General features: G+C 55.1%; 1 protein-coding gene across 1 annotated transcript; it reads left to right on the plus strand.

Annotated features, from left to right (window-relative positions):
* Window positions 1-1,230: 1,230 nt before the first annotated feature.
* On the plus strand, window positions 1,231-6,562 carry NRL (neural retina leucine zipper). The gene is made up of 3 exons (XM_077314243.1): window positions 1,231-1,415; window positions 3,016-3,412; window positions 3,706-6,562. The coding sequence occupies exons 1-3, from the start codon at window positions 1,246-1,248 to the stop codon at window positions 4,084-4,086; spliced, it is 948 nt and encodes a 315-aa protein (XP_077170358.1). The 5' UTR covers window positions 1,231-1,245; the 3' UTR covers window positions 4,087-6,562.
* Window positions 6,563-13,310: the final 6,748 nt, after the last annotated feature.

The following is a 13,310-nucleotide window of genomic DNA, read 5'->3' on the forward strand; positions in this document are numbered from 1 at the left end:
TGAAAGACACGCACTCTGCATATGCACAGAGACACTCCCTACCTCCTAGGATGTGGCCTTTGCCCTGAAAACAAACCGTGGAGGGAATGAGATCCTGTTCAGAAGGGAAAGAAAAAGGGGTAAACCCCAGGCAGCCAACTATCACCAGAGAAGCACCAGCAGGAATGTACCGAACGCCCCCCCCCAGAGCAACTCAGAGGGGGGCTTTCTCGTGTTTTTTGCCCCGGTTTGCAGAGTCCTTGGGGCAGGGACCCCTCCTTGTGATGGGTGCGAAGCGCACCACATTGTCTCTGCATAGGGCGCATCAGGCACAGAAGACAGGAAGCCGTTGCAAAGAATCTACTTTTCCCTCCTTCTCCCAAAATATTAGAGATCGAAGGCACCCAGTGAAGCAGATGGGCAGTAGGGTCAGGAGAGACAAAAGGAAACACCACTTTACACAGCGAGGGTCTGAAGTGTGGAATTCGCTTCCAGAGGATGAACTGAGGACCACAGGAGTAGAGAGCATTAAAAGGGGATTAGACAGATTTGTGGAGGAGAAGTCTTATCAATGGCTACTAGCCATGGTGGCTCCATGCCCAGGGGCAGTCTACCTCTGAATTTCAGTGAAAGGAGTCCACATTGGATGAAGGCCTCTCTGCCCTCTTGCTGGTCCTCCAGAGGAACTGGCTGGCCCCTGTGTGAGACAGGATGCCGGACTAGATGGACCTTCACTGGTCTGACCCAGCAGGGCTCTTCTGATGTTCTCACTTTTCTCCTGTGGGGGTGGGGAAATAGGAAGGGGACGGGAGAGGTCCAGCCCCTGTGGGACTTTATTCCACAAAACAATGAGGACTAGGGCGTTAAGCCTGTCATTTTTCTGTCGAAAAGGCTGCTTTTGTGGAGGGATTTGAAGGAAGAGGCACCGCAGGAGGGATCTTTCTGGGAGCGAGTGATCTAGTTCCTTCCAGATTAGTGAATCTGGAGCACAACCGGGCGCACATGACGTTCAGCTGCAGATGTCACAGCCAGCCCCGAAACCACGTTCTGCCTGCCAGATCAGGAAGCTCAGAGCAGCACAAAACTTCCCCCGGGTTTTGTCACCCGGCGTGTGCCGAGCGAGCGAGGGGGTGAGGGGAGGAGGGCACCCGGGCACCCTCCCTCTCGAGGCCCGTCTGGGGGCAGGCCCATCGCCGCTGGGAGAGAAAACAGCTCCGGGGCCCTGCCCTGCGAGTGAAGTCCAAGGTCCCCATTGGCCGGGGCCGAATGTATGCTTATGAGCTCAGCTTCCCCGGAGCTTTAAATGGGAGCCTGGCGTCCGGGCTCTGGTCTCTGGGTCCGGCAGCCGCCTCCCTTCCCCCGGCGGTGGCAAAGAGGGGCACGGCTGGGCTGGAAGGGCAACAGCTGGCTCGGGAGATGGACATGCAGGCCAACAGGTGGGTACGATTGAGTCAGTCTGTCTCCGCACGTGGCTCTCTTGGTGGGCATCCCCCCCCCCCGCCTCTCCACGATTCCCTCCTGCCTCCCTCCCGGAACGGCAGACTCAGGTGAGTGGCCGTCTGAAGAGGCAGCACAAAGTTGGAGCCCACAAAGTTTTACTTGAGCTATGAGCTTGTGTGCGCCCGATGCTTTGAATGAGACTCTGTGAATCTTAAAGCTGGCACCGGACTCAAACTTGTTCTGCTCTGCTTCCCTGTCGTCTCTAACTTTGCCATGCAGGGGCTGCTTCCAGCGAGGGGGGCCAGGTTTGGGGGTGGGGCCTGGAGGAGGGAGATTCCAGGAACGGGGGGAGATCTCAGCGGGTCTCATGCCACAGAGCCACCGTTGGCTCCAGGGCACTGGTGTCTAGTGATCAGTTGCCCTTCCAGATGACCTCCAGGCCTCGCCTGGAGGTTGGCAGCCCCGCCTGCAGCCCCTTGTTCTACCCCTGGCATCCGGACCGAGGGGCCTTGCTGAGAAATGGAAATATTAAACTGCTTAGGGTGTACCACAAAAAGAGACAGGTGCGTGGAGATGCACGAAACGACAAACCGGGTGATCCTAAGTGTATGGGAACAGACGCTGCGCATAGGCAGAAGAGCATGCAGCACACAGATGCGCATGTGCAGGTAGATTCACGGGGTTTAAAAAGGACGGCTTTGGATCAGGATCTGCCAAAGCACTGCTTGGCTCCGTTTTAGTCTCAATCTGGTCAGATCTTGGGAGCTAAGGAGGGCTGGTCCTTGGATGGGGGACCACTAAGGACTGCCTTGCAGAGGAAGGAGACGGCCAACCCCCTTTGTCTTTCCCTAGCCTCAAAAGCCCTCTCTTGGGGTTGCAAGACGTGGGGTGTGAAGTGAACTGAGAGTTTGTCCATACAAATAACAGGGGGGGCTGGCCGGAACAGGGGGGGGGCGAACTGCTGGACCACCCAATTTAAGCGGGGGGGGGGGGGAACACTCAGCTCCCCACAAGGTTTGCCAAAGAATCAACGTAAGACGAACCGATTCGCCTGACAAAGCCCGTTGGCATACAACAAAGGGAATTTGGGGAAATGGAGATGAGCAATAAGATATTTTTGCCCAATTTTGCACCCTCGGCCTGGTTTTTCACTCCAAATGTGGCACGCTTGCACCGGCTCTGGTGCTTTCCCCACTTCCGTGGGGATTGGGGCCCCCGAATACCAGCTGCCGGGCTCTGTACACCGCCGAGCATGCGTAGAAAAGCCCACATGCGCAGAGCATCACAAGGCGACCTGAAGGCTGGAACAGGGGCAATACCTGCCTCTATGCAGTTACCACAAAGGAACAGGAAGCTACCTCAGGCACACCTGAAGGCAGGAAGGGATGAGGTCTTTCCCATCAAGGGAGGAACTGGGACCTTCTGCCCCTCAGCCATGGGCCAGGGGAGGGGGGGGGGATTCAGAAGTTCTGGAAGAACCGGAGCTTTGCTTGTTGGTATCGGGACCAAATTCGTGGCCGGAGTTTCCACCCGGCCAGAGCTCCCCTGCCCGTCTCTCTGCAGCAGCTTTTTCACCTCTTCTTTCCTCCGGCCCAGGATGAACCCGCTGCCGCCCAGCCCTCTGGCTCTGGAGTATCTGGACGAGTTCGACCTGCTGAAGTTCGAGGTGAAAAACGAGGCGGCCAGGGTGGGCGGGAGCGCCTCGCTGGACTCCACCCCGTGCAGCTCCGTGCCCCCCTCGCCCACCTTCGACAAGACGGGGGACCCCAAGTCCACCCTGGAAGAGCTCTACTGGATGGCCACCCTCCATCAGACGCTGGCGGCCGCGGCGGCCGGGGGAGGGCCCGAGAGCCAGCTCGTGCCGGCCTTTGACGAAGCCATGGAGGCCCTCTTGGGGGTCCCCCTGGCGGAGGGGGGTCTCCGCGGGGGAGCCACGCCCCAGCTGCAAGGCTTCCTGGGAGCAACCGAGGGTCTTGCTGGAGAACAACCACAGGTGAGAGAGGAGGTAGAAAGAGGGCATACTGCAAGCACAGGAAATGCAGTTAAGGGAACGCATCTTATTGGGGGGGGGGACACGTAGAAGAAAGGCAGGAGAATGGCGGGAGGGGGCAGAGCATCCTCAACCGACCCGTTTTACGTTCCATTTAAGTTGTGCGCGACTGAAGCACGTGACTTGACAAGGAAGAATGCGTCTCTGAGCATGTGCAGAGAGCTTTTTTTTGTCCCGTGAACTAGATAAGACCCTTGTGCGTTCCTCTCCTCCCCTGCCCTCCTTTCTCCTTCCAGCTGCCCCTGCTCTCCGACCGCTTCTCGGACGCCCAGCTGGTCTCCATGTCGGTGCGGGACCTCAACCGGCAGCTCCGCGGCTTCGGCAAGGACGAAGTGCAGCGGCTGAAGCAGAAACGGCGCACGCTCAAGAACCGCGGCTACGCCCAGTCCTGCCGCTACAAGCGGGTGCAGCAGCGCCACGTCCTGGAGGCGGAGAAGTCCCAGCTGGCCCAGCAGCTGGAGTCCCTGCGCGTCGATATGGCCCGGGTGGCTCACGAAAGAGATGTGTACAAGGCTCGGTGTCAGAAGCTGCTGGGGGACACCGCGGGGGGACACTACGGGGAGGGGGCGGAGCCTCCTACGCCACAGCCTACCTCGCTGGGACAGTTTTTTCTATGAACGGCCCGTGACGAACAATGGACAGCGGGAGTGGGATGGGAGGGGGGTGGCCCTTCCGCTCTGGACAGGCGAGGCGTTTTCCCCTTTTGCTCCACCGGAGGGCGACAAACCCAGGGTCTCGATAGGCTCCTCCCCCTTTTTTCACTATTCAATTCTCAAGGAAGTTAGGCCGAAAGAGAGCCACTGTGAGCATGCCCAGACTACAAACACCTACTGGTGTAATGACCGTTTCACTGTCATGGCTGCCTCTCCGGGAATTCTGGGAGTTGTAGTTTGGGTGAGGGAATGGGGGATTCTCTGCTAGAGAACCCTCATCCGTCACTCGGACACGGATCTCCCAGGTTTCCCTGAGGGCAGCGGAATGGTGATTAAGCCAGTTCAAGTCTGTGGTGTGGACCTGCACAAGTTAGTTTGTTTTTATAAAGGCACGGGCTGGATGGAAAGTGCGCTTTCTTGTCATTCTTCCTCCGTGGCCAGGCAGGCAGGAAAAGAGGAATATTTCAGGGTTGTGAACCTCCAGTTTGGGATTACAGCTCATCTCCAGGCAACAGAGATTAGAAAAGCTACCACCAGCCCCCCACCCACACCTGGAGAGAATGAATGCTTTGGAGCAAGGATGGCCAAAGGATGGCTCTCCAGATGTCCATGGACTACAATTCCCATGAGCCCCTGCCAGCACGGTCAATGGGCAAGGGCTCGCGGGAATTTCAGTCCATGGACATCTGAACGGAGAGCTTGACCACCCCTTCCTTGGAGAGTGTCCTCCAGTGTATCAAACGCCATTGATGTCCCCACCCCTCCCTAGACTCCACCCCCCAAATCTTCAGGCATTTCCCACCCGGGGCTGGCAACCCGAGACCTCCATCCTGTGTCTTCAAGCTCCCAACCTAAGCCGAGGCACAAAACTGGACTTTTACGCAGACACGACTAATACAGGCCGGAAAACCACACTGACCAAATGTCCAACTTAGCCGCAGGATACAGACGGCTGAAAACTTCCTTTCCAACACTGTCCTCCCAGGGTTCAGAAACGGTCCCGATCCCGCATCTACTTTCCTAGTCGGGGGGTGGGGTGGCGATATGGGGGTGTGGGATCGCCCTACGGAGCCATTGACCGGCAACTCCCGCTAGAGCCAAAAATAGTGCGCAGGAATTAAGCCGCCGACCGTCCTGGCGGTGTCCTGTCTCCTTGGTCCTGCATGGAAACAAAAGGGGACTGCCCTGCCATGATGGCATACCGGTATTGCTGCCGAGATTTGACCTGTATTTGCGGAGGAAAGACAACTCTCTGGAAGCCTAGACGGAAATTTAATCCCCCCCCCCAACTCTAAATTAGTTTTGTTCCAAGAGGACGCAAACTGGCATGCCGTCCTGCCGGTGATGAGAAAGACACCCCCCCCCCCAGAAGACAATCCTGCCCACTCCTTCTCCACTCAATCTCTCCTTTGGCTCAGGATCAATTCCTGCGGGTGAACAGGAGGATAATTGTGGCCACCCATCGGCTTCCCGCTTGTCTCCGCTGTTCTTCCTTGAGTCCAACGATCAAAGGGCACCAGCAGGGACTCTGGCAGGAGTCAAGAAGGAAGGAGGCAGAGAGGGCCAGAAGGAACTCTGGGAAATCTCAGGCGTCTGCCTTCCTTCAGTCCTGCCCACCCCCCACCCCCATGGATTAATATATTAATTATTTAAAAGCTACTCTAGGCAGGTCCTATATAGAAAAACGTGTGCGTGTGGATTTGGGTTTGCTGGCGAGCAAAGAAGTGTGCCTGTCAAGAATGTAACGCGTCGGGCGCATGGTTCCGTGTGTGCGTGGGCATGCAGTTGTGAATGTGTTGGCGCATGATTTAGCATGCTCTAATTGCGCATGCTCAGCGTCAGTAACAACGTAACATTACGGGGCGCCGAATTTTTATGTATGCAAGGGCTCGCACCCGGTGAAACACAAGGCCGTGTGTGATCGATCGCTTATGTGCCGCTGCAGTTGAGCGTTGCATTTTTACAAGCATTGCTGCATGCAGACAGCGGCCAAGGTGTGTGTGTGTTACCTTTGTGAGAGTGTGACTGCATCCCCCTGCCAGCCCCATTCAGAGGATGTGCGGATATGCAGGATGTGTCTAAGAAATAGTTTCCAGGAGAGCGATCTGGGGGGTGTCTGCGTGCACAAGGATCAGCACAAGGCTGTGTGTGAATTTGTGCATTTTGTGGTTGGCTTTCCAAACTTGTGCATCGTTTAGCGTGGAGCAATCTCCTCCCACACACAAAAAAGTCTGTTCTCAGCTCCCTCCTATTTAGTTTTCTGTGCCTTTTTCTTCTTTTTTTTTTTTTAGAAATCTTAACTTTCTGCTGTCCATCCAAATGACCGCTGGAAATTCCCAGCCAACAGCAGAACGGGAAAAGCAAAGAGAGAGAGAGAGAAGAGCTTTAGTTATGAATGGATTTTTAAAATAATAAAAGAATCCTTTTTAAAAATGCAAAATAGTTCTCTTCTCCGTTTGCATCCACATGGAAAACAATTAACTGGGTGAGTTTTTGGGGCGGGAGAAGGTAGGGAGGACCTGCAGATTTCTATCCCTAAGTGAAGTGAGCTTCTCAAAAGAGCTCGCCTCTCTACCCTCCGCACCCTTGAACTTTATTCTGTTTCCTTCCTCTTGAAAACTGGAACGTGGGGAGAGACTTTCCCCTTTTGTCCATGCAATCTGATCTGGAGGCAATCCAGCCATGAACGTGCTGGTCTGACACTCAAGAAATCCGAGCTCAGAGTCCAAGCCGCTAGGAAACGGCCCAAAGACCTCGGGCGAGTCACCGAAGCCTCAGTTTTCCTCATCTGCCAAATGGAGGGCCAACAGCCTACCCTACAGGGCGCTTGTGCGGATCCAAGACCACAAAGAAAATGCTGCCTTGGTGATGAAGGACACGGCGACCGTTTCGTTGTCTCCTCGTGCGGCACAAATAGGGTAGCCAGATTTGAGGATTGTTTGGCAGCCAGGCTAGGAACGTTCGGAGGTGGTTGCCATTTCCTGCCTCTGCGTCATGACCCACCCTAGTGTTCTTGGGAGGAACTACCACCCAAATATTGGAAGGCCTCCCATCCAAGTACAAGCCAGGGTTGGCCCTCTTAGCTTCCGAGGTCTGATGGGATCGGCTTGCCTGGGAAATCCAGGTCAGGGTTCTACCTGCACGAGCATGCCAAAAAAGACCCAAAACAAAAACGCCATCTCTATGGCACAGCAAAAAGCTTGCTCTGTCTTCTCAGGCTGGCCTGGGTGCCCCCGCCTAGCCTGAGTATTCAGATGTGGGAAGCTAAGTGGGGTTATTTGGATTTGGATCGGAGGCCCACCAAGGCAGTCCAGGGTCACCTGACAGGGCCAGGCGCTTCTGTTCACCTCTTGCCTTGAAATCCCTACCGCAGGGGTAGCCAAACTGTGGCTCTCCAGATGTCAAAAGACTACAATGCCCATGTTCCCCTGCCAGTGCTCAGAGAAATAGCTGAGAAATTAAGACAAACACTGCCGAGTCGCAACACCAGGGGGCAGCAAGGGACAATAAACTCAATCCCCTTAAACCTCAAGGGCTGAGAAACAGGAGCTAGAAATAAATTTCCTGTAACAAAATGAAACAGCGGGATGAGGTCTATCCTTACCTTGTTGCCCCTGCCCCAGAAGTGCATAGGGTGCAGGTGCAAAGAGTAGGGTGGCCAGCAACAGGGCGAAAGAGTCCTGGAGTGGTTGGAGGGGGGACATCTATTAAGAGGGGCATAAGAGTCCACCCTACAGAGCAGCCATCTTGTCCACGGGAGACGACCTCTGCAGTCTAGAGGTCAGTTGGACTTCCCAGATCTCTCCAAGCTCGAACTGGAGCTCGGTACCTCTAGCCAAGAGACATTCTGCACGTGCTCAGAGACACCCTTCATCCGAGCTTAGCAAATTTAGCCTGAGGGCCAAGTCTGGGTCACTGACCCTTCTTGAAGCCTCTTCCTAGAGATCTCCAGGCCCCACCTGGAGGTTGACAACCCACCCACCCTCGCCATTCAACTCCCCCTTTCGTGACCTTTCACGAACCCGAGACACCTGCTTGGAGGCTGGGCGGCGGAGGGGTTCAGGGGGCGAGCGCCACAATAGGGGGCCCACGTCAGCGCGGACCCCCCGCTGGGTCAATCCCCCTCGCCCCCTGGGGAGGGGCCACTGCCAGCTGCTTCCCTCGCTTCTGCAAGCCAGGCCTGTAATTAAACCCGAAGCAACGGGTTTGCGTCTTGCCAGCAACCCCACAGAGCTGGCTGCCATCCCAACCCCTGGCATCTTCTCCAGCTCCTTGGCGCCTCCGGGTTTCACCCCCCCCAGCCCTTCCCCCACCCCCAGCATTTGTTTCCTGCCCTGCAAACTGCTGTTGTTGAGCCCTGCGGCGGGTTACAAGGCAATTCCCTTAGCCAATTCCCCCAAATTGCACCCCAGCCAGCTCCCTATGAGCCCTCTGCTAACCCACGGATCACCCAGCGCCTGCCTGTTCTTGCAGCAAGTGCCGTACCGGGTGGACTTCAGCCTGATCCAGAACAACACTTCCTAAGCAACACGGCACGCTCGGGATCACGTCAAACAGATCTGCCGTTCTGTAGCTTTTGAAGAGGTCCTCGGGAGGCTCTTTCGCTTGGACAATTTTAAGTGCATCCCTGAAGGACAGAAAGACCTCAGAAGAGCCCTGCTGGATCAGACCAGTGAAGATCCATCCAGTCCAGCCTCCCGTCTCACCCAGGGGCCAGCCAGTTGCTCTGGAGGGCCAACAAGCTGAACATTCCCAAGTCCCTCTGCCTTGCCTCACAGGGCTTGGTCCCCAGGCCCCGCATCCTCCTCGTCGCTCTCCTCGGAACGACCCCAACCTATCCGAGGCCACAGAGAAGGACCCCCAAGCGCATGGAAAAGGGATGCATACACACGGGATGGTCGAATCCAGCAGGGTGCCCCTGGCAAGCAGATCTCCCCCCCCAACTTTTCCGAGGCCTTTCAGCCGATCCTCACCCCCTCGCCTGCACCTCAGCCCCTCTGCTTGTGCACCCTCCGGCCGCCCACTCCAAACGGCTCCTATCAATTCTGGCCAATTTCCAGGCCTGGCCTGTGATCGCAGTTGGCGTTTTGCCCAGCCGTCTCCTCGGAAAGGAGAGAAGGAGCCGCTGCCGCCCTCTGCAGCCACCGTGTCGCCGAAGTGCCCATCTTTGCTCTCTGTCCCCTTAATGAATATCCCCGTAATTAATATCTCCCCCCCCACCCACCCCTTCCGCTCCATCCTCCTCCCCACTTTTGTTCCAAGCCCTGGGGTGAGATGAGGTTCCAAGCCCCGCACTTCGGGAAAAGCTTGTTCGATTTCTTCTGTAAACAGAGCCTTCCAATCATGTCCCGAAATGCAGCTCCCCTCGGAGGGGCTGCAGCACACGGGCAGGGGGGAGCACGTTAGGACCTGGCCAAGCAATAATTGCTGCAGCAAGACGGGTGTGTTTTTGGTGGGGGGTAGAGGAGACAGTGGGATTGTCACTTTGATTGCTGAATGCCAAACACCAGCCCCCCTCACACGCCAACACACACACACACAACAGCCGGAAACTACTATGGGTGAGGAGAACAGAATATGGTTTATGCTGTGCAATTGTTGTGGATTTTTTTTTAAATTGTGTTTTTATAATTGTCGCTTCTATTGAGGGCCAGCTTGGTGTCATGGTTAAGAGCGGCAGCCTCCAACCCGGAGAACTGGGTTTGGTTCTGCACTCCTCCACAGACGGATGACCCTGGGCTACTCACAGTCCTGTTAAGAGCTGTTCTCACAGAGCACTCAGAGCTGCCTCATCCTCCCCCTCCCTCACAAGGTGTCTGTTGTCGGGAGAGGAAGGGAAGGCAATTGGAAGCCACTTTGAGACTTCTTCGGGTAATAAAAATCGGGACACAGAAGACCCAACTCTTCTTCTATTGTGGTTTATTATTTTTTTTAATTAATGTTTTTCTATAGTGAACTGCCCAGAGTTCTGCCAGGGGAAAATGCAGCTAATAAAGGTTTTTAATAAATAAATAAATGGTTGGGGGAGGGGGGTTGCCTTTGACACGATCAGGCTAGGGACCCTTAAAACTAATCATGTTTCTAGACCTCATGGAAAGAAGAGGTTAATTTCTAAACAGCCCTGACCTAGAAATCCATCCTCCCAAATCCCAGATGTGGCAAGGCCAGCTGTGGCTATTTGGAGGGGAGCAAAATGCACTTCCAGTTATTTCCCGTATCTCAAAGGCGAGCACAAAACTCAAAAGAGTTCAGACTCAAAGGAAGCCCTGCCTCAGCTCCTTCCATTGCTTCGGGACCAGACAAAAGAAGCCCAGGAGCTGCAGAAGGATGTTATGCGCTGTGCTCTTTTGCATGCGCACCAGTGACCACTGAGGAAATGTAAATGGGAGCCACCGTGAAGCTTGCTTTCATTCCTTGCACCTGACAGCAAATGGAATTTTTTGGGGGTTAATAATGCTGCCCTTCTGTTGAATGCATTGTTATTGTTACTGTATCCTCACACCAACCCTGAGAAGTAGGCTAGTTGGAAAGAATGGCCTATCCCTTCCATAGCTAAGCCGGGTGAAAGCTGGCTTGAGTGCGAATCTGCCCAAGGCGTCTCTCTGCCTACCGCATTGCAGGGTTTGCTGGGCAGTGATTCAGAACGGCCTGCCATGGTGCTGCTTCCTTCTTCAGTGATGGTTTTTTTCTTTCTTTCTGAGGAAGGCTTATTGCATAACTCCCCCCCCCACACACACACACACACACACCCCTGGCCAAATTGAGTCTTCTCCAACTAGTTAAGTGATTCCCAAATCATTTATTTAAAATGAGCCACTGAGCCAGGCTAGGGCGTGGCGAGAAGTGAGCTCATTGGTTGCTAAGTCACCCCACGAAGTGCTCCCTAAACCTCTCTGGTCCTGATCCGAGGGGGTCAGGGAATGCTCCACGTTGTGGGTGCCTAGCAACATCCAGCAAGAGAGGACCAAAATAAGATGGGGGGGGGGCCCTGAGAGCCACAGGCCTAGCATCCCCAACTAGGCCTGAGTGGTTGCCTAGCAACCAGGACCGGGTTCCTTCCTCTCCTCCCGGATTCACATTTTCATGCCGGTTTTTCTTCCAATCAGCTCAGGGGGAACATACATAGTTTCCTGGATTCTCACAGGTCGGGAAATCCCTGGAAATCTGAGGGCAGAATTTAAGAAGGGGAGAGAACTCAGCAGGGATCGGACGCTGCAATTCAAGGGCATCCCCAGGGGCCACCAAGAGGCTGGCCATCCTGCCTGCTGGCTGCACGGCAGCCGGAGTCTGCAGCCTTTACTGAGGTGGTGAACTCCTTTGGGATATTCTGACACAGGGTGGTGGGCGCAACTCTAAAATGGCTGCCACAGGAGGCGGAGCCAAGCACCATGGAAGTCCACGTGCAGGGGAGAAGAGATGTGTGGTGGCTGATTTGGCCCTGGAGATGGTCGTTGCTGCCCGCCCCCCCCCTTGCAAGACTTAATTTGAGGCTAAGTTTCAATGTGGGATGAAAGAGCTAAAGAAAGGCCAGGCCTCTAGTTTGCTCCCTGCTTTTGACCCCCAGGTCTTGGCGGGAGTTTCCAAAGACTGAGCCGCATATAAATCCCCCCCCCTCACCAAATAAAATAAACTCCCTCAGACCCCGAATTAACCGATCCCGGCCCAGCTAATGAATGGGGCTGGAGCACAATTAAAAATTCCCCGCCTTGCAAAAATTCATCATGCCATCTGGGAGATGCAGACGCAGGCAATATCCGAGGCACAGATGCACACCTCGCGCCTTAGCGCGGAGGCTGACGCAGCAGCGGGCCCCCGAGTACAAGCCTTCTGATCGCTCACAAGGGCTGGAAATGCAGCGTGGACAATCGGCCTGCCCGTCTGCCCCTCCCGGGCCCTCGATCGAAAATGGAGACGCGATGGGGAAGGATCAATACGATTTCTGAACAGCCGGGAGGGAGATGGCACTCGGCTAAAGTCCTATGGGCCGAGAGAGCCATTAGCGCGAAATAGCTAATGTGTGAGCGGGGGGGGGGGGGGGCGGGGAGAGGCCGAAAATGGACTCCCTGGAGGAAGAAGAAAACGGACTCCAAAATGGGGCTTCCTGTAAAACACCAGAGTCGCAGAAGAGCAGGCGGCATAGGAGGGTAGGGCTGCCAACTTCCCCCCAAAAGCAAAACAGTTCTCCAGACTAAGGAAGGTAGCTAGCCTGGAGAAAACGGCTGCTTGGGTCTCTGTAGCTTTATACTCCTCTGAGTCTCCCCCCCTCCCTCTTCCTAAACCACACCAACCCTAGCCTTTACTCCTAAATTTCCGGGAATTTCCAAACCCAGAGTTCGGGGGCATCCATGATCACGGTTCCAAATGCAGGGGTCCCCAACGTGGCCAAATTCCCTCGCTCGGCTGGAAGGTGCACAGCAATAATATGAGCAAAGGGCAGAGCCCCTCTGAGCGTGCACAAAGAGCGTTTCCGAGTAGCTGCAGCGGCCGCTCACAAATATCCGAGATTGTACGGCAGAGTTTCAGGCAACTTCGTCCCCTAAAAATACCCTGTTTCATTTTCATGGGACATTCAGCTTCTCAATATGAAGTTAGCTTGAGCCAAAACTGCAGCCATCTCTAACCACCGGATTTTTAACAAAGCTTTCCCAAAGCTAGCACAAAAGCAACTTGGAGGAGGGGGAGATACGACAAAGGACACAAACCTCAGACCTGGGCACACCACTGGCTGGCTTGGGAAACCTCTGGAAACAGCTGGAATCGGAACTGCTGTTTAGGAACCAATGCCAGTGCAAGCACACCGGACAACTAGTTACAGAAATCAACCCCTAGGGGTGGCAAGGAGAAGGCACTCTGCATGCACTCAGAGGTGTCCTTGTCAATTCAATCACCACGTCGACAAACTGCCCCCCCCCCCCCGAGAGAGACTGGAAAAACAAACAGGGAGGGGGGCTGGCTTTGTGGAGAAAGAGATTCCGTGGGGGAAGATGGCATAATCTCTCCTCCCAAGCAGCCATTTCCTCCAGGGCAATGATCTCTGTTGACCTGCCTGTGACAATCCTGGGGGGGGCGGGGTGCTTGGACACACCCGCGTGGGCCTGCTGCAGAGGTTGATTGACCCTCCCTCCAAGCTACGACGGCTCCCTCCCCACTTTCCAGCACCGTGTTGAGTGTGCACGACCCACAGAGAA

This window comes from Paroedura picta, chromosome 16 (assembly GCF_049243985.1).
Source record: "Paroedura picta isolate Pp20150507F chromosome 16, Ppicta_v3.0, whole genome shotgun sequence".
Taxonomy (NCBI): domain Eukaryota; kingdom Metazoa; phylum Chordata; class Lepidosauria; order Squamata; family Gekkonidae; genus Paroedura; species Paroedura picta.